The sequence below is a fragment of the Lonchura striata genome, chromosome Z (genome assembly GCF_046129695.1).
Source record: "Lonchura striata isolate bLonStr1 chromosome Z, bLonStr1.mat, whole genome shotgun sequence".
Lineage (NCBI taxonomy): Eukaryota > Metazoa > Chordata > Aves > Passeriformes > Estrildidae > Lonchura > Lonchura striata.
The window spans coordinates 84993708-85012881 of NC_134642.1; the positions used below are offsets into that span (position 1 = coordinate 84993708).

The following is a 19174-nucleotide window of genomic DNA, read 5'->3' on the forward strand; positions in this document are numbered from 1 at the left end:
TTCAATGGTAACAAATCCCTTTATCAGTTGTGTTAAGACACAATGCACCCATAAAATCTTTTCTTACTTAAAACACAGCCTTCAAAATCAAATTCTGCTCATCAAACCCAGTGGAATGTATAACAAATTAGATTTCAATATTTCAGCATGAACATCCTCTCAAGAGGCACAAAATGTAAATTGAGGAACATTTTGTTGATTCAAAGGTGATGTTTATTTTGTTCAGCGCCATTTCACAGACAATAAGCTATAAATAACAGAGATAACATTTTACATGATTTTTGATAATTTAAGTTTCAACATTTTCACAGCCTGGTACCACCTCTTAAGTAGAATTGTGCAGTTTCTCATTTTTCTTACTGCATCATATTTGATTTTGTACTATGATATAATTTAACCATTGTTGTTCACAGAAGGACTTTTTCTCTTTAGTCCTTGTTAACATTCTATGAATAATACAAGATAGGCTGGTTTTTGTTTGGCTCTTTGTTTCTTTCTTTGTTTTTTGGCTTCATTTGGATTTTTGTTTTGTTGGTTTTTGTTGTAATTTTTGGTTGGCTTTATTTTTGTTTGCTTTGTTTGTTGTTTTTTGTTTTGTTTTGGTTTGCTTTTTTGGTTGGAACGTTTTGTTCCCTGTGCTCTTTATTAATTTTCTTTCTGGGATTTCTGTGGCAATAATGACATTACAAAAATTACACCAGTGACTGACAGGCCAAGGTGGTGGGTCAAAAGAGCAATTAGTGCAGTTATTTCCTGAACATGGAAATAAATGGCTGTTAACAGAGGAGAACATCTGCTTTGTAAGTCCCAAACTGCAGGTTGGGTCACTTTATTTCAGGTTGAAAAAGCCAACAAAAAATTTTCAGGCAAAATAAAACCAGGAGTTGACTGTCCACACTTTGGTCATTTCAGGAGATTTAAGTTTCTGGAAATATAATGTAAAATTCTGTTTGGATTCTGCCTGTGATTCAATATAGAATGTACAAATTCAAACAGTATTTTGTCTTTTTGCCTTTTACACCAATGGTGTATTGAAATGAAATCAGAATAACACCAAACCAGGAAATATGTAGCAAAAATATTTTCTCTCATTTTAATCAGAATATCCATGTGGATTTGCATACTAAGTGTTCCTGCTCCAGATGCTATTTACTTTATTAATTTAATTAGAGGTATGGGAATACAGTTGTCAGAAAATTCATTTAATAGTAGCTGTTCTTTCACCACCAATTGCCTAATCCTCAAAAAGTAATAAACAAGCATCGTTTTCCACCTCAATAATGCAACAAAAGCAGAAAATGTGAAGTCTTGGCTTATTTAAATTCAGTTAGAAAATGTCATTTAGTGTTCTCAATAACTCTGCTTCTCCATCAGCTGGATAATCTTTAAGACAAAACTTAATATCAAGTACATGACATTTCTCTGTGACATGAAGGCACCCTAAAGCTGACAAAAAATTAAATAAATCTGCAAATAACCCAACAAACTACTGCACAAATCCAGTTTTTCTGTGCAACTGAAGCACAGAATTCATAAAGGCATTTTTGTTCATCACTTGTATTTCTTAACCAATATTTAGATGTAAATTCTCACACCAAGGATTAATCCATGTGTAAGACAGGTGTTGAAATTCTGAGCTGAGTTTGCACCAAAATAATCCAAAACATGCTGTAATGTCAGTATTGCTGAAAGAAACCAAATTAATTTCCCTAAATCTCTTCAATTACATGGGAAAAAAAAAAAAAAAACTGGCAACTTTTAATTAAAAAAACCCAAGAAAATAATGTGCTTGTTTTCTAATAATTTTTTATCTGTAGATCATTCTTTCAGATGCATTTATTGCAGAAATGTTTACTGTTATTTTTAAATGCTATGCTGAGCAGTGGAGAGGACAACCTGCTTTTAAAGATGAAGATTGAGATAAATAAAAATGTATGTAAATATAAGATAAACTATCTGAGAAAAATATTGCATTGAAGTTGACCAAAGCCTAGGCGTTGTTCTTTAGGATTGCTTCCAGTTTTCCCACTAATGACAGAATTAAATCTGTAGATATCCTGAGAATCTTCAAGTTAGAAAAAGTAAGAAATTACCATTTCCTTTGTCTTTTGCAAGTGGATTGAGTTTAAGACAACCACATTTTATGGGGGTGGAAGATTAGGGAAAGACAATTATAAATACTAAAACTGAGTGAGCCAAAAGTCATTTGGAAGGACTTAAGAGTTCATCCTTTCTTTCTGCGCTCAGTTACCAAAAGAATACGACATGTTGAGAGCCTGTGGGTAATTTTTGGTGGCTTTTCTACAAAAAAACTTTGTTTTTCCTGTGCCCACAGCGGATGTGTGCGACTCCAACCCGTGCCAGAACGGTGGCATCTGCCTGTCAGGGCTGAACGACAACTTCTACTCCTGTGAGTGTCCCCAGGGCTTCACGGACCCCAACTGCTCCAGCCTTGTGGAGGTTGGTAAGTGAAAATTAAATTAAATTGCTGGAAAGGCTCCAGTGGCCCGTGAGCCTGCGGCTGGCCAAGCTGTGATCCCGTCCTGTGGGGTGATGGTGATGCCTTGTTGGGGCTACCTAAATGCAGAAGCCAGACTAAATAAAAATAAGAAGTATTTATATTCACTGAAGGGCCTTCAGGGAGATTTTTGGCAGGCAAAGCACCCCCCAGGGGCTGCACCCAAAAATGAACGGTGTGTCGTGGGTTTTCACACTTTTATAAGTTTGGGGGTTAATCTAACAATTACACCTTCAGCTAATAAAGGCATTGACCCCAAGTTTCTCCCCAAGTCACTTTTATTTTAATTTCTGGACCCTGGGGCAGTGAGGTGTCCTTGATTGCCAGGAGAGGAATTGCTGTGTCTGCCCAAAATGGGACAGCAGCAGCTGGCACTGGATATGAAATTCAGAGTTATTCACAAAAGAATTGCAGGATTACAAATATATGAACAATAGCTAAAATCCCAGTGCATCAATGGGATCATTATGCTGATCATTATTGGGGTTTCTATCCTTATATCTGTGCCATAGGCATCTCTATAATGATTAACAGCTGAAAGTTAAGTAATTAAGTTGAAATGGCACCTGCAGAATGTAATGACTCAAAAAAGTCTACCACTCCCCTTCACAAAAATGTCCATAGTAGTGACTTCAAAGTCACCAACATTTTTCAGAGAACAATTCTAGATAATTCTATATAATTATATGCTAACTCTAAGATAATTCTTCTACATATCCTTCACCAAATGCCCCTCAAATCATAATTTATGCTGATGTCCAGAGTAAAAACTAGTTTCCCATACAAACAAAGAGAATCTGAAGGAAAAGTAGAGGCAGGCAGCTCACCAAAAGTTAACTGAGCTCTTGTATTATCCCAAAGGCACAAAAATATATCTACTGAGCAAAAAGATGGAACTGTTAAAGCTGGGCTCAACACTGCAACTGTCCTAAATCTGTGTGGTTCTCATTTTTTTAATAATTAATTATTTAATTTAATAAATATGTTTCAAAAAACTACACAGAGAGAACCAGGGTTGGCTGTTCTGTAGATTATGTCTCTGCCATAGGGTAAAGGGAGCAGAACTTAGCCCAGAAATAAAAGGCTGATCTGTTCATGAAGGTTTTTTGCTCATTTCCTTCCCTGAAAATTCTGCTACTGCTGTTCTGACAGTGAATTCCAAGTGTCCGTAATGCAATTTTAAGGTAATTTGGATTTAAACTGATTCATTTTAAGTTAAACTTTCTGCAAAGAAATGGAGCTACTTCCTGTGGGAGAATGACCAACTCCAGACACCAGCTGCAATTATTTCTGACTCTAAAATGTCATTGCAGCTGGTTGCCACCTAAAATTTGAGTTGCACAAGGAGGTGCTTGTTTCCCACACAAGAAGCCAGGAGACACTTCTTCTAATCTTATTTTCCATCTCCTTCCCTATAATTTTTATCAGTGTTGGAATTTATCCTATGGATTTATGTCATTTATTTAAGCCTAGGCATGGCTTCACTTCAGGAAAATTTTGGGTTTATTGTGTACTTGGCTGGCAGGAAATTGCATTGAACATGACTGGGAAGATGCCAGACATGACTGAATCTGGAGAAAAAGAAAATCATATTGTGATAATTGTCACTGTAATTAGCAGATGAGCATTAATAGGGCTTTAAAAAATACACATCTACTTAACTAAAATCTTCAAGCACTTCAACAAAAACTCAGTTTGGTAAACAGACTAAAGCATAAATAAATAACTTGACAATCTGTGGCAATCACAGTACTTACAGAAGCAGGATGTTACATTTCTAGTTTGCAATCCATGGGGAATATCTCCTGGACAACAGTGGTTAAATAAAGAACCTATTAATACTCCTGGAGTAAGTAAAATCCAGAATGTTAATTTAGTTTGTGTTGGTCTTGTTTGCTACATGTATGGATTCAGTCTAGCCTTGTTAAAAGCTTTAAAAATAGGTTTTAAAATGATCTTTTACTTCTGCATTATGTAACCCTGTACACAGTCATATAAGCCACTGGAAAAAAAAAAAGGTATTTCAAGAAAATAATTTGATTTTTCTTCCTATGAAACTAATGGCGATTAGTGTAAGCTGTGAGTCAATCAGATGCATTAATTCAAATGCTGAAGTGTCTAAATTAAAATAATGTTCTAAGATGTGTCCAGAGGAACCCAGGAGTGCAAGACCCTGAGTGATGACTTTTACTAGGAGTGTTTATTAGATGTATGATTTAAGAAGCATGCTAGCAAAGGTTGCTCTTCTATGGCTTTTTAATGAGTTTTTGCCAAAAAGCTAATCTCTTAATCCCTCGTATCTCAGAAAAGGCTTCTTGACATTTTTCAGTGTAGTTGAAAGCAGTAAGTTAAAAATTAAGTGTTTAGGGTGTCAGGAGGTACCATGTAGGAAAAAAAGAGGAGGATAAGGGAAAAAAAACAAAGAAAACAACACAGAGAAGAGCCTATGTCACCCTGTCTCCCTCAAAAGGCTGCACAGAAAATTTTAAAAGCAGCTTGGTGTTTTCTGCATCCTCCTCATCAGAGACTTTGTGCAATGATAGGATGCACTGCTGAACTCGGCACCTGCTGGGAAGTAATAAATTTTTCAAGGGACATACCTTAAACAGGAGGATTTTCACAGTAAAAGACAACAGGGATTTTACTTAATCATGCATTAATGTGAGTAAAATAAAAGGCAATCCCATTCAGACAGCAAGCCATGAACTATGCAAAGGGGAAAAAAAAAAAATAGATGCATACAAGTACCCTGGAAGATCAAACATTTAGGTAGAAGTCTTCCCTAAATAGATCAGCAAATACTCCAGACAGTTTGGGAGCTGTATGGATACTCAAGAATGCAACTTCCTTCATTACCTTAATAGAAATAAAATTTAAAACAACCTGATATTGATAACAATACCAATTTCAAGCTAATAAATTTAATTAATTATGTGTTTTTATAAATTTACCCATGGAAAAATATTACTTTTCTGCCATACTTCATTCTTTTTTCTGATCCTGGAGCTTTGAGCGTGTCTGAACCAAAATTTATAAAAAAATGCTTGTGGAGTAAATTGTATACTTTAAATTGCTGTTCCATTCTGACCCTACTCTTTTGTTAATGTCAATCCCACTTTATTTCCTATGTGTACTTATATACCAAACTTAGTTGTGGTAAAAGATTTGAGATGAGGGGATAGATCTGTAATATCACCCTATTTGTGCAGCCAGGTTTTTCAGTGCTCTCTAGCAGATTTTAAATATCTGATAAACTGGCAGAGGATAAGATAGAGACAGGCAGGAAAATGTGTGTTTTAGTTGTTTTCAGTACAGCACATCCTCCAGCGAGGTGAAAAAGTATTTGGCTAAATAGATAAAAGGTAATTATATCAAACATTCCAAACAGAAGGATGTTTTCCAAAGATAATACGAACACTATGGTCCAAGTTAATTCTTCAGCAGACTCCTGCCAACATATATGGAAACCAATTTTAACCTAAATGGAAACAAAATAATTTTCAATTAATTAATATTGGCATTGAAATGCATTACAGGGTAGCTGGCAGATTTTCCATCTTTTAAAGTAATTCTCAGCATTCATGTAAATTATCAAAATATAATAAACAACAACTGTTACAGACAATTAATAGTAGTAATTAATTAATAATTCTGTTCAGGAAAACTCTTAATGTGCTGCCTGTCAACTTGTGTGACTAATTAGCCATGGACAGCACACAAGTGGATCTACAAAATGACACTGAGGGAAGTTTTCTTTGAAATAAAAATCACTCCTCTTTTGTTTAGTGTGTGCATAAGGGAAAACAGAGGGAGAAACACAACCTTAATGGCAAGAAAAATAATTTATTAACTTTATTACGCCATAAGGCAATGTGAGCGTGTTTCATGAGTTGACCATGTTCACGTTTGAAGTCTGAGCATCTTAAAACTACTTGGTTTTGATCTTCCAAGTCTGAAATTCAATAACTGTCTGAGAGCATAAACTGGTGAGCATGTTTAGTTTATTTAAGTGAAAAAAAAAAAATACAACAGATGTCAAATGGGCTGCCAGCATCCTTTTGGAAAGTGTCTGTACCTTTTATGTCAGCTCTCACTGAGAAGATCTCATTATTGAAAAACATGGCGAAAAAATGCCTGTGTGCATTTTGGAAGGGTGGAAAGGCAAGTTAATGATCTCACGGTTAATGATCAAGGGATTTTGGGTTTAAGTGCAGCATGGAGGCTGAGTGAAGGGAGAGGAGTTGAAAGGTGAACCAGAGATGCCAGTTTCCCATGGCGTCTTTATTCTTCCAAGTGATTAAGAAGTGATTGTGGGGTTCCTTGCTTGGCACATTGCAGTTTTCCATATCAGTTCAGTCTTCCCAGTATCCAAAGTGAACTATTTCTTTGACAGCTGCTGTCTCTCGGCCAGAAACACAGGAATCAAAGGAGTTCTTCCCTTTTCAGGCTGTTAAATAAAAATTCAGTGAGATGGATTTAGGCCCAGAGTGCTCTGATCTGTTTGCTTTGTGGCTTTATTTGCACAACCTAAGTCTCCACTTTTGCTTTCCTGACCTCTGCACTGACAAGGGCTTTGGAAAAAAATTAGTACAGATAAAAGTGCTGTCAGTCACTTCCTGTCAGTCTTGTAGATGCTCTTCAATACCTCGATTAGAAATGACTGAGTGATTTCAAAGATGCTGTTATAGTCTTACAAAGCGTGTTTTGTCTTTTTTTTTTAAGGAGGGTTGTTTGCACCACATGTTGAACAAATGTACTAATGGATTTCCCAAGGTGGAAGTAGCTAAATTAATCCACTCTTACAGAAAAATTCAAATTACTTACTGTCATGTGCATCTAGTATGCAATTGATATTAAAGTATTCACCTTACCTGTAAATAAAATACACATATATTCCATACAGCCTGGAATAATGCAAATTATAGCACTGGCCATCACAAAATCAGAATAGTTGAAGACGTGAGACACTTGCCTGTAGCCTAATCCCAGCTCTCAGTGGATGGTCCAGGAGTGCAGGTTTCTGAAGGTCATTTCCATTGATTTTCGAATATTTCCAGGGATGTAGACTTTACAGCTTCTCATGGCAATCTATGTCACCATTTGATCATCTTCACAGGCAAAAAAGAAGCAAGGAAACAAACAGACAAATCCCGAAATCCCAAATATATTTAAATGCAATTTTGTGAAATTTAGGTTTTTTTCTCATTGTGCTGTCATTAGGTAGCACTGAAAAATCCCTGGCTCTGATGCCTTTATTTTTATTTTCTTCAAGCTTGACTGTTTTATTTTCAGGAATAAAATAAATCTGGTGCAAATAATAATGTGGTGCTTTATTTTAAGGTAATAATCACATCCCTTGGCCTGCTGGCATTCCTGTCCTTAGTGCAACACAGTTCTGTGTGCAAATTGCCCAGGATATTGGGAAATAGAGTGTGGACTCCAGATTTCAGCACCTTTGTCACTGCTTTTAAGTGTAGTGCCACCCAAATTGGCCATATTTATTCCTGTATTAGGAAAGTTTATGTAAAGTGACTTATTCACCACATTTTCCATTGTCAAGAGGAAGACTTTATATGTAACTGTGAATTCTTCTTCAGTGAACTGTCATGGTTTTCTCTTGATACCGATGCGTTATTTGAAAAAAAAAAATTGCAAAGGAAATGGTTCTATTTTTGCTGATATTCTCGCTCCCAAAAACCATTTCAATGCCTCTGTTGGTGACAGATTAACATCTGAGGTGAGGTGGGCCTGTGCTTATTTGAATTCAGCAAGAATAATCAAGTCCCATGGTTAAAGGGCAGTTTCTTCTGGGAAAAGAGTGAGAGCAGGAGGGGAGGGATTGAAAACAAATTCTTCCCTGCAGGTCTTCTGCATGTTGAGGGCATTTCTCAGTACTCTATTCTGAAGCCTAGACCCTAGAGCTTCACATTTCTGCCACACAGCAGTCTTTTACGTGGAATTAATTGCAAAACACATTTTTTTAAACAGAAATTATCACATAATCAAGATGTTCTCGCAGGTTATGGAGGTCTGTTAAAAGCAATCAATACATATTAATAAAAATAATTTGACAAATTAGGCCCTAATGTGTAAGTTTTGGGTAGCCTAAGAGCACGTAACGCACAAAAATCTCAATTGAGTGGTCTGAATGCATGCAAGCATAATAGCTTGATAAACGACATTGATTGCATGGCAGAAAATATTATAAGCCGTCATTTACAATATTTCTGCCCAAAAAATTGCCTTTGATGTTGATGGGATACAAATCCATTTTCAAAACAAGGTTTTGAGTCACAGTTGGTGAAGAGGGTGCAAAAATGGGAGTTCACAAAGTCATAGAACCCCAGGTTGGAAGGGACCTCAAGGATCATCTGGGTCAAACTTTCTTGGCAAAATCATGGTCCAGGCAAGATGGGCCAGAGCCCTGTGCAGCTGAATCTCAAAAATATCTAATAATTCTGGGGGGTCCATTCCAGCAGGATTCCAGCGGGTGATTGTTGTGGTGAAAACGTTTCCTCTCGCGTCCGGCCGGACCGCCCAGGAGCTGCAGCAGAGACCGAGAAAGGGACAGGAGAGGATTTCCTGCAGTGCAGGGTCCAGCAGCTTTGCTGGGAAGGACGAGGGCAGCGAGAGGGAGAGGAGCTGAAGGGGAACACGAGCAGAGAGAGCCCCGAGCACGCCCGTGCGCGGGTTTTTAATCTTGCAGAGCAGGGGGTGGCACCGCAAGAGAGACAATGGTCAATCTTCAAGGTGTGGCTTTAGGGCTACAAGGAACCAGAACCAGGGGAGGAGAGAGGATCCGGGTGGGGATTGGGTCTGAGGGTGAGGGACAGGGAACTTTCTGGAACAAAGGGTGGGGTTTGGGCTGATGGACAGGGAGAAGGGGCCGGGTTGCTTTGACAGGATCTGGAAAACAGGGAGGAGAATCTTTGAGGAACATCTGGGTAGGAGGGCATAACACAGGGGAACAGCCAGCTGTAATAACTCAGGGGACACTGGGACATGGCACTATGTTAGAACACAGAACATTCAACTTAATAAATTGAGCACCCCAACAGTGGAGCACGATGTGAGGCGTCCCCTCAGCCTTCTCTCCTCAAGGCTGAGCAAACCCAGGTCTCTCAGCCTTCCCCAAGTCAGAATTCCCAGCCCTCAGATCCTCTTTGTGGCCCTTCCTGCACCCTCTCCAGGCTGCCCACCTCTGTTGGGAATAACGGGGACCACGCCTGGGCGCAGTGCTCCAGGTGGGACCCCACAAAAGCTGAGCAAAGTGGGGCAATGACTTCTTCACCTCTAATTTGCCTTTTCTGTGAATGATCCTGCAGTTGATTCCTTCCCCATCTTTGTGTCCCTTTTGCTCCACAATGTCCTTGCGCCTCTCATCCTGGACACACCACTGCAGATGTGACCCTTTGCTGGGCAAAGGGAAGGATCACCCACCCTGACCTACTGGCAACGCTCTTCCTAATGCATCCCAGAGTGCTGATGGCACCTGTAAAATCAGTGCTTAATATTCTGTTCAGTTTCATCAGAATATTTATTTTATAAAGCATTTTGAAACACATGGCAGACCTTCAAAGAGGATGTGGTACCACAGGTCAGTGTGACCACGCACAATGTTTGTAGGTAGTGAAAACTTTCACACCTGAATGAGAGGTGCCCTGTTGAATGAACCCCATGCTGAATTCATATCACATTTTCTTATTTTTCTGTCTGCAAATTTTTTATTTGGAGGTGCAAACTGGGAAGGCATCAGCAGGTCGCACCCTAGAGGGTGAGCAGTTGTCTACTCTGAAGGAGATTTTATGCATTTTATGCATCAAATTAAAAGGGCAAATGGAAAACATCCAGCCCCTTGTTGGCAGGCCTAATGCTAAGCATTGGACCTCACAAAGAAAAAGAAAGTTTGTGAGCATGGGCTTATTTGCAAAAACACATCACCATCCTCTGCTTTCAGCTGGAGGGGTGAGGGACTCAGCAGCGCATCATGTTTTGATTAAAAGCTCCAACACTGATGCCAAGCCTTGCATGTAGAAATACCGAGAAAAGCAGGCATATAGGTCATGGAGAACTGTAAGGTGTGGGCTTTCCATCCAGGTGTTATTTAACTGGAAATTCCAAGTACACAGAGCCTGCTGAAGGCAGGGTGCTGCAGGAGCTGTCACATGCCTGGGCTGTGTGAAGGAAGTCATCTCTGGTGAGCCAGGTCCTTTTCCATGAGGTTTTGCCCTGTTTTATTGGGTGAGGAAGAGAAGGAAAAAAGAACAGAGGGGGGAAAAAAAACCCCACGTTTTCCCCAGAAATGTGTTGTGCATACAGCCTCATCTATTTTTTAAACCAGCTTCAAAAGAAGTAGGTAGAATAAACCAGTTATGTTTTGTCAGACCTGCCAGTGAAATAGGGTGCACATAAAAATCTGGAGAGCTCATGCTGACAGAAAGGGGAAAATTGCTTTTTGGATAGGTGCTCTTAGCATTGTCTGGAAAGAGAAGTGTTCAAATAATTCAACCACTCCGAAGAGATGATGTTTTGATGGGCAGCAGCTGCATCAGGTTAAAGCAGCAGAGCACATGACACAAGATCTAATGAAATAAATATTCTGGTACACAATATCCTGCACATTTTCACATCCATGAGTACCTCTGGAGTGGTCGTGGTGCGTGTGAGAACTGCTGACACAGCTGCTGAGCTGCTTATTGTGATATTCCATGTCATGTTGACTTTGTTCTTTGGTGTCCCTATCCTGGTGTTTAAAATGGATCTCTCATCACTTTTGAAATATTATTATTATTATTATAACATGGAAACAATCTCTATTTTATTGTTCCTAGTCAATTGCTACTGCCCTTAAAACAGTTTGTATTACCAGATAATTTTTTTTTATGTATACCATTATCATTGACAAATACTAGAGGTTTTCAGGTTCTAGATAAATTAATTATTGCAGGACTTTTTGGACTTTTGAAATCGACAACTCATTAGGAATTATTAACTATTTCCAATTAGGAATCACTATGTATCATGATAATCAGGATTAATTGCTATTTCGTTCTGCTAGCAATGGGGTAGTAGCTTTATTTTCCTGTTCCTTTAGTTTCTTGGCTAATGCAAACTAAATAGTGTTGGTGGTTTTTAAGAGACCAGACAACATAATTTTTTACAAAATTTTGACTTAAGAAATGTTATTGAAGCGCTGCCTCTGTTTGTTTTCCCATTTTATATAATATAGCTTTCTCCTGGATTTTTATGTAGAAGGATGTGACTCAACAGTATGGAAGCAACTTCTAAAAAATAAAAATGCCAGAAGGAAGCTGATTCTTTAGCTGAAAAAGCAAATTGGTCTTTAATGAGATGTTAATTCTGGCATCCTAGGAGATTCAGATTAGAAGATTTTATACTTCTTAGGAAAAAATTATCAGATGGAAAACCTGGTGGTGTTGAACTTAATGCAAGCTCTAAATGGAATGTGGTTCCAGAGTAAAAGAAACACAAATTAAAAGCTGAACATTGGATCCAGAGACAGATGGACATTATTGTTGTTTTTTCCTTTTCCTCTTAAGTTTTTTACCAGATTTTTTTTTTCAAAACTATTTATATAAAGGGCTCATTAAGCAGAGCAAAATACATTATGCTTTGGCATCACTTTTTCTTGCTTTCTTCTCTCCATGTACTTTTACTTGTTTTTAAGTAATGAATGAAGGAAATACATCTTTGCTACTAAAAAAAAAAATAGCTGTAATAGTTCAGGAACCCTTTTGCTTTTCTCCCATAATAAAAATACTTCTGCTCAGAAGCAGAAGAACAAGAACATAAATGTTTTCCTAACAAATTTAATATTTCTAACTGGAAAAAACTTGCTATTTAGTAGCTCAGAAATTTCTTTTCACTGTGTAACTCTCTGTCATCTCTTTCCTTTCTGTGCTTATTCCTTTTTTTGATTTAAAATCTCTATTAAGTCACTTGCTTAAGGGTCTTTGGTGTTCATCATCCATATGCAAAATTCCCGTAAGTATTTAAAATACTGTGGAATGATATATCTGCTCTCTTACAATTTTCTTTTTCAGTTCCAGAATAGTAAATGAACTTGTTGAAGATTTTAAACTGGAATATATATAAAAATATTATTGTCTTGAGCAAATAAACCTTTTTCTTTAGTATGTTGATGGCGTTGAGCACTGTTGCTCTTCTAAAACCTCTACAGTTTTAGCAGAATGTACAAGAGTTATACTGATATAAATCAGATGAGGCCTTTTAACTTCTTTCAGCAAGGGATTAATTTACTCCAAAAATTACATTTTCCTAAGGGGAGTAACTAAATGCTTGTGTTCTTGAAGGGTTTGTTGTTGTTTCTTTTTTCCTTCTTTTTTTCCCCCAAATATAAGTGTAATTATGGGAACTCCATAAGAAGTTTATGCCTGAATTTTTTCCTGTTAGGCTACAGAATGAATGCATATTTTGTTGCAAGGAACCTAGAAAACAGGGGAATTATATATGATATAATATAATAAAATATAATAAAAAATAGTTAGCTATGAAAATTGTCAGTCAAAATAACAGGAAGTGCCAGAGGGCTGTCCACCTTTCCTAACCCATTTTAGGGTTTTATTTTTGGTCTGAATTTATTGCTATTTAGCCAGACATTCCTGTGCTGTACCTGTTCTTGTCAGGTGTTAATAACAAGGATGAAATACCATTTTTCTTCCTTCCTTTACTCAGTAAATTATCTGGGATGGTTCTTTTGGGGTGTAAAGATACTACATGCCACATGCTCATCTTTTTTGTGCATTCATAGATAATGAGGATAATGAGGACTTGAATGAAATCCTGACTGTCTGAAGCATATTAATAATTCAACTTAGAAATACTGATTTTGAGGGGTATTTTTCAGGTTGTATCACGGGTGTACAGCTTTCTCCTACTAGATGATGCTATAAAATAATGATTAATAATAATTAATTTATATTTATGCTATATTAATGACCAGAATTATTAAGGCATGAGGTTTCATGCTGAATTATGGTTGCAGAGCTAGTATTTCATGTGCATTACTTGAGCTGAACACCTGCTTGAGAACTGACATTGCACCATGAGTTAGGAGAGTCAATATATTATTTCCTAGGTCAGAAGAAATTAATCAATAAGATTGAAATTAATGTTTCAGCTGCTCCCCTGTGGCTACATCTGTAATATTAGAATGCTAATTTGAGGTACAAACTCTCAAGTTATCAATACCATCTTCACTTTAAAACATGCACTGGAATGGCACCACTCTAAATCAGGGAATTATGAAGTCTGGAAAATGCAAAAGTTTGATTCAGACCTGACCTTAATTTTTTGTCTCTGAAATTAGGAAAAGAGTGAGGCACAGTTCAAGAGCTTCACGATTTGGCAAAATCCCACTTCAGCTTCCTTGATGTTTGTGATTCTGCTTGGTTCATGTGTCACTTCATGCTTAATTGGTGCAAATATGTGTAGTTCCAGACTTCTGATCTATGCTTTTGACAGATATCTAATCCCAATCTGCATGAATGCGTGTGAGGTTTTAATTTTATTTTTTTTTTTTTCAAATGGACAGGTATGGGACATGCATATACATTCTGCTTTGTTTGCCTACCTATATCCATAGCACTATGATCCTGGAATCCCAGGATGGTTTGGGTTGCAAGGGACCTCAAAGCCCACCCAGTGCCACCCCAGCCATGGCAGGGACCCCTCCCACTGTCCCAGCTGCTCCAGCCCCAGTGTCCAGCCTGGCCTGGGGCATCCCAGGGATCCAGGGGCAGCCCCAGCTGCTCTGGGAATTCCATCCCAGCCCTGCCCACCCTGCCAGGGAACAATTCCTCATTCCCAGTGTCCCACCCAGCCCTGCCCTGGGGCAGTGGAGCCATTCCCTGGCTCCTGTCCCTGCAGCCCTTGTCCATTGTCTCCATCTTTCCTGCCAGGCCACCCTGAGCTCAGTCCAAATCCACCTCTGTGGGCTGAACAATCCAAATTCTCCCAGCCTTAATGATGTCCTACACTTACCTCCTCACAGCCTAACAGAAGTGGTCAAAATATCCTGGAATGTTTGGTTCTGCCATCCATCAGACAGCAGCATACAAAAAGCTCGGTCTTCAAATCCTCACGGAGATGCTTCACGTATTGCATTTCCATTCATGGACAGTTCTTCCTGGCCTTTTCACTTTGTATCCACACAAACATAGGTTATTGCAGAAGGTTGTGTCCTCTGGGTAATGCAATTTTTTGCTCCTTTTATCCAGCAAAAAAAGATCAGGGAAAGAAGTTACAGGGCTTGCAGACATTTATCCTGCATAGGATACCTCACTCTGGAAGACAGGGTTGGGAGTGATCTGCCTGTGGATTCAGAGTTTCAGAGGGAAAATCCAAGATATCTGTAAATTCCAGAGTCTTTTCTCTAAATCCCAGCCAGTATTTTTTGTAGCTCCTCGTGGCTTTGAACAGCAATAACTATTTGGCTTCTGCTGACTCTGTTTGCTCAACTGGTCCTTCTAAATTCAGGTGTAGGGAAAACTGGAGAGGAAAGAACTACTGCTGCTGTGGCAACAGCCTTAGAGTTTCTGTTCCTTCTAAATGTATTTAGGAGTTTTCATGGAGTCTGATGTGTTTCACAATGCAGACAGAACCAGGGCAGAAAAAAAAATTCTCATTTGTTGATGATGCCTTTGTCTCATTTCCAACATGGACTGGAAGCAGCATCAGTTTCAAAAGCACATTTAAATTTAAATGAATTCATTATGAATGAACGTTTAATACCCATTATAAAACCAAACCAACAACAAAAAGCAAACAACAAAACAACAAGAAAGCAAGAAGAAAAAGTAGTATGTTAGTCCCCAGACTGTCAGATGTGTTGTTGCAAAAGCCATCAATGGGGAGGTGACAAGAAAGGATGTACCTGAAGAAAAGATAGATGTTATTGGAAATGTGATGAAGAACTGAGATATTTTATGGCCATTTCTTCTCCAACACGATAATAACATATTATTATGTTATCCATATTGTAATTTAAAAACATTTATTGTTTCCTAATTTATTCAGCAGTTTCAGTGACTCGTGCTTTAGAAGGGGTGAAAAGCTCAGTTCCATCAACTTGCATTTAATAAAGATAAAAATTGTATTCTCAGTGAGTATTATGGGACTCAGCAGAATATACTTTTCTAACGGTGATTAAAGACAGCATAAAACACTGCCACATCATTTTCAGATTTCCCAAGCCATGTTTTTGAGTTTAGTCCTTCACACAAAAACCATGTTCTTATGGCAGATGTGTTTTCCCCCTACATTAACCATCTTTCTCCTGTTGGGAGAGTACAAACTAAAAACATTCCTACTGTGGCAAGGAAGGGTTTTTATCATTTATAAAGATTCTTAACTACATAGATACACCTGAGAAAAGGTTCTGAGAAGTTTTTGCAACCCTGTGTTAGCACAAAATCTGCATTTGTGCAGGCAGTGGTGACATCAAGGCTTTCAGCAGAACCCTGGTTGTGGATCAAGACTTGAAACCCTGAGAACCCAGTAAGAAAAATATTTTTAAGAGCTAAATCTCAGTGTATTATATTACCATTATCAAGAAATATAAAACATCCAGTTCATATTAAGGATCCAGTTCTGTCCAACTCAATTTGAATTGACATTAAGTCAAATAAAAATCATTTTTTGAAGTGGTCTTGGTTTTCTCCATGTCTTAACTAAGATGAGGGCTGTAAGGGTGTGAAATAACATGAAGACAGATGTATGCCAACATTTTCAAGTACAAATGTAATCTTGCTGCAATTGAGAGAGAGAAGCGTGTCTTGATTAAAAATCCTTATTACTTTCCTCTTCTTCTTAGGCAGGTCAACTTTTTAATCATCAGTTATATTACTCATTATGAACAGTCTAATGAGGCCAGAATTTGGTCCTTTAAGATTAATTTTTGCAGATAGGAAAACTGCATTGTCAGTGTCATTTGATTTATTCAAAAATATGACTGAATGGGCTGTAATTTATAAGAGGAACGATGACAGTCATAAAAAGAAAATATTTAATTTCAGCTTCTGCTTTTCCTGGCATGAAATAGGAAACATCTGCAGTAGTCATTAGCTCGTAGCTGAACAATACATTAGCCTAAGTCAGCAACAAAAGTGAGCAGTGGATTAACTTTGCCCTCACTGGTGGTGACTTTGGGATCAGTTTTACTCATATTAAAACAACAGATCCTGACCAATGTAGCATAAACAAAGCAAATAAATATTTCAATCTGAATTCAAGGTGGTGCATGCTTCTGAAACATCAGTGCCTTCATCACTCGCCCTCTCAGGCAGGAGGAAACCTGAGCAGTTTAAAAGAATCAGTAACTCAAAATAAAATAAATTAATTGTGTTTCAGGCATTGCAGCTGGATAAATGAATGCCCAAAGACTATGGAACAAAAAAAAAGTTTACTAAAATAAGGAATGTAAATATTAAACTAGCAGGCTATGTATCTTGATACTGATTAGAACTGGGATGTGTCAAGCGTTTATTTCATGCATCTTACAGTAAAATACTTAAAGAATTAAATTACACAGGTTTTCTCTGATCTGGCTGAAATCAAACTGCTGGCAATACTTTAGGAGAAATACCTGACCCTTGTTCAGGAAAATTATATAATAAAATTACCATAATCTGGCTAATAAGCATTGAATTAAATGGCTTTTTAAAATAATTTCACTTGCCACTGAAGTTAATTTCATATTCCCTAACAGGGAGTGTTGCATCTGCATTTCTCATGAACTGTGTTCATTCAAAATGGTCCATAGTAGCTACAATGTTCTGCTTTGACTTGGCAGCCCTAAAATGTAGATTTTCTGTGCTGAAGGCACTTGGCTTGATGTGACAATTCTACTTGGAGCCTGAGAACTCTACAGGTTGAGTAGGAGAGTAGACAGGACTTGTGGGTGGCACTATAAATCTAGTTTATTTGCATTTTTACAGCCTTCACGACCATATTTGGATAGGAAAGAGACAATTTAGCAACGTAAACATAGAAAATTTTCTTTTTCATGTCGTTAGCCAGTGTGTGGTACCCGAATCACAGTGGCAACACCCTGTCTGGTGAGAGCTGGAGCAGCAAAGAGGATGTGATTAATAGAAAACCAGAGTGCAGTACAGTGAAACATAGCAGTGATGAAACACTGTGATGAACAAAGTGATGAAAGCAGCCTGATTAAAAAGGAATCAAAGCAGCCTGGCAAGGCAGTTGAACAGCATCACAAGACAGGGAGAGGGAAGTGGCTGCACAGTTCCAGAGAAACTTCAGGGAAATTGAGGTTTTTTTGGCAGTTTAGTGGGATCTGTAATGCTACATCAGCTGCAGGACCACACATTTCCACTGTTTGGGAGCATGGGAAATATGGTCTCAGACAGGAGAAACGTTACCAAACTCGTTGGCAGAGGAGCTGAGGACACAAGTGCTTTGCATTCACAGAGACTAGGACAAATAAAAAATGTTAACAAATAGTCTGCATGCACTTAAACATTTTTTACAGGTGCTCAGGGCCCATTATTTACCAGTTATAACTTGAGTACAGTTAGATTTGTGGCTGTCTGTCAGGATTCATCCACATTAGGAGTAGAAGAGGCCATCACTAGGATATGCAGGGTGACCTCTGTAAATCACACCCAAATATTTCTGCCTGCTGTCCAGAAAGCCACCCCCAAGTTTTGCTTTCCCCAGGAATCTTACAAATAGGATAAATCCAGGAAGATGAGGGGATATAGAGAAGGGATTTTGATAAGGTGAGAGAAGCCCATCTGATCTAACTGGCAGTCTCTGCTCTAGAATAATTGGGAAATGGCATTGTTTAGATTATGAGTATTTCAGGGATTATTTTCCCCTCCTGTTCCTTGACCTGAGTGCCACTGTGGTACAACCTGCAGTTACAACTTCATCTAAAAATATCACTTCTTGTTTTGAGGTGGGTGCCAACAATTAAACAAATGAACGAACTAAAACAGCTTTTCAGCACTGGATTTATTTTCTATGTGTAAATAGTGCTCAGGTGTTTCTCTATTTATGTTTTAATCAATCAAGCAACAGCACACTCTAACCCCCATCTGATTATTTCTACTGTTTCCTGTTGTGGTAACATTTCTATTAATTTTTTCTTTCTTTGATATTTTCAAACCTTGAAACCTTGTTGAAATGTATATGCAAGGGCTGGAAAGCTTAACCCAAATCTGTTCTAAAATCATTATAGGAGGCGCCAAATTTATTTTATGTGCTTACTTTTTTTTTTTTTTATAAGATCTTTTATATCTCGATGTCCAGGAATCTTGCTGACTGCATTATTTATTCTTATTATTGAGAAAGAGTAGGTGAGATGATGGAAAATGGATGGCATATAAAACAGCAGGAGGATTTGTATCAAAAATAGTGTGGCCAGAAAAACCAGAGAAGTGACAAGCTGGGCTTAGGTCACAGATTGGTCTCTATATCTTGGAAGTCTTTTCCAACTTAAATAATTTTGTGATACTGCAATTATTTGATCATTTTGTAAATAGGAAATATTTACAATATAAAAGACTATATTTACAGTATAAATTGCTGATGGAAAAGCTGAAAAGGAAAAGGTGTTGATCTGGCCTGCAGACACTCAGCAGAACCACTGTC

General features: G+C 38.0%; 1 protein-coding gene across 2 annotated transcripts in view; it reads left to right on the top strand.

Moving 5' to 3' along the window:
• EDIL3 (EGF like and discoidin domains 3) overlaps positions 1–19174 on the top strand; it is a 238745-nt gene that overhangs the window by 65958 nt on the left and 153613 nt on the right. For both annotated transcript variants that reach the window (XM_021551870.2, XM_021551869.3), the window contains exon 2: positions 2336–2464. In XM_021551870.2, coding sequence (XP_021407545.1) covers positions 2336–2464 — 129 coding nt within the window. The remainder of the gene's footprint in view (positions 1–2335; positions 2465–19174) is intronic.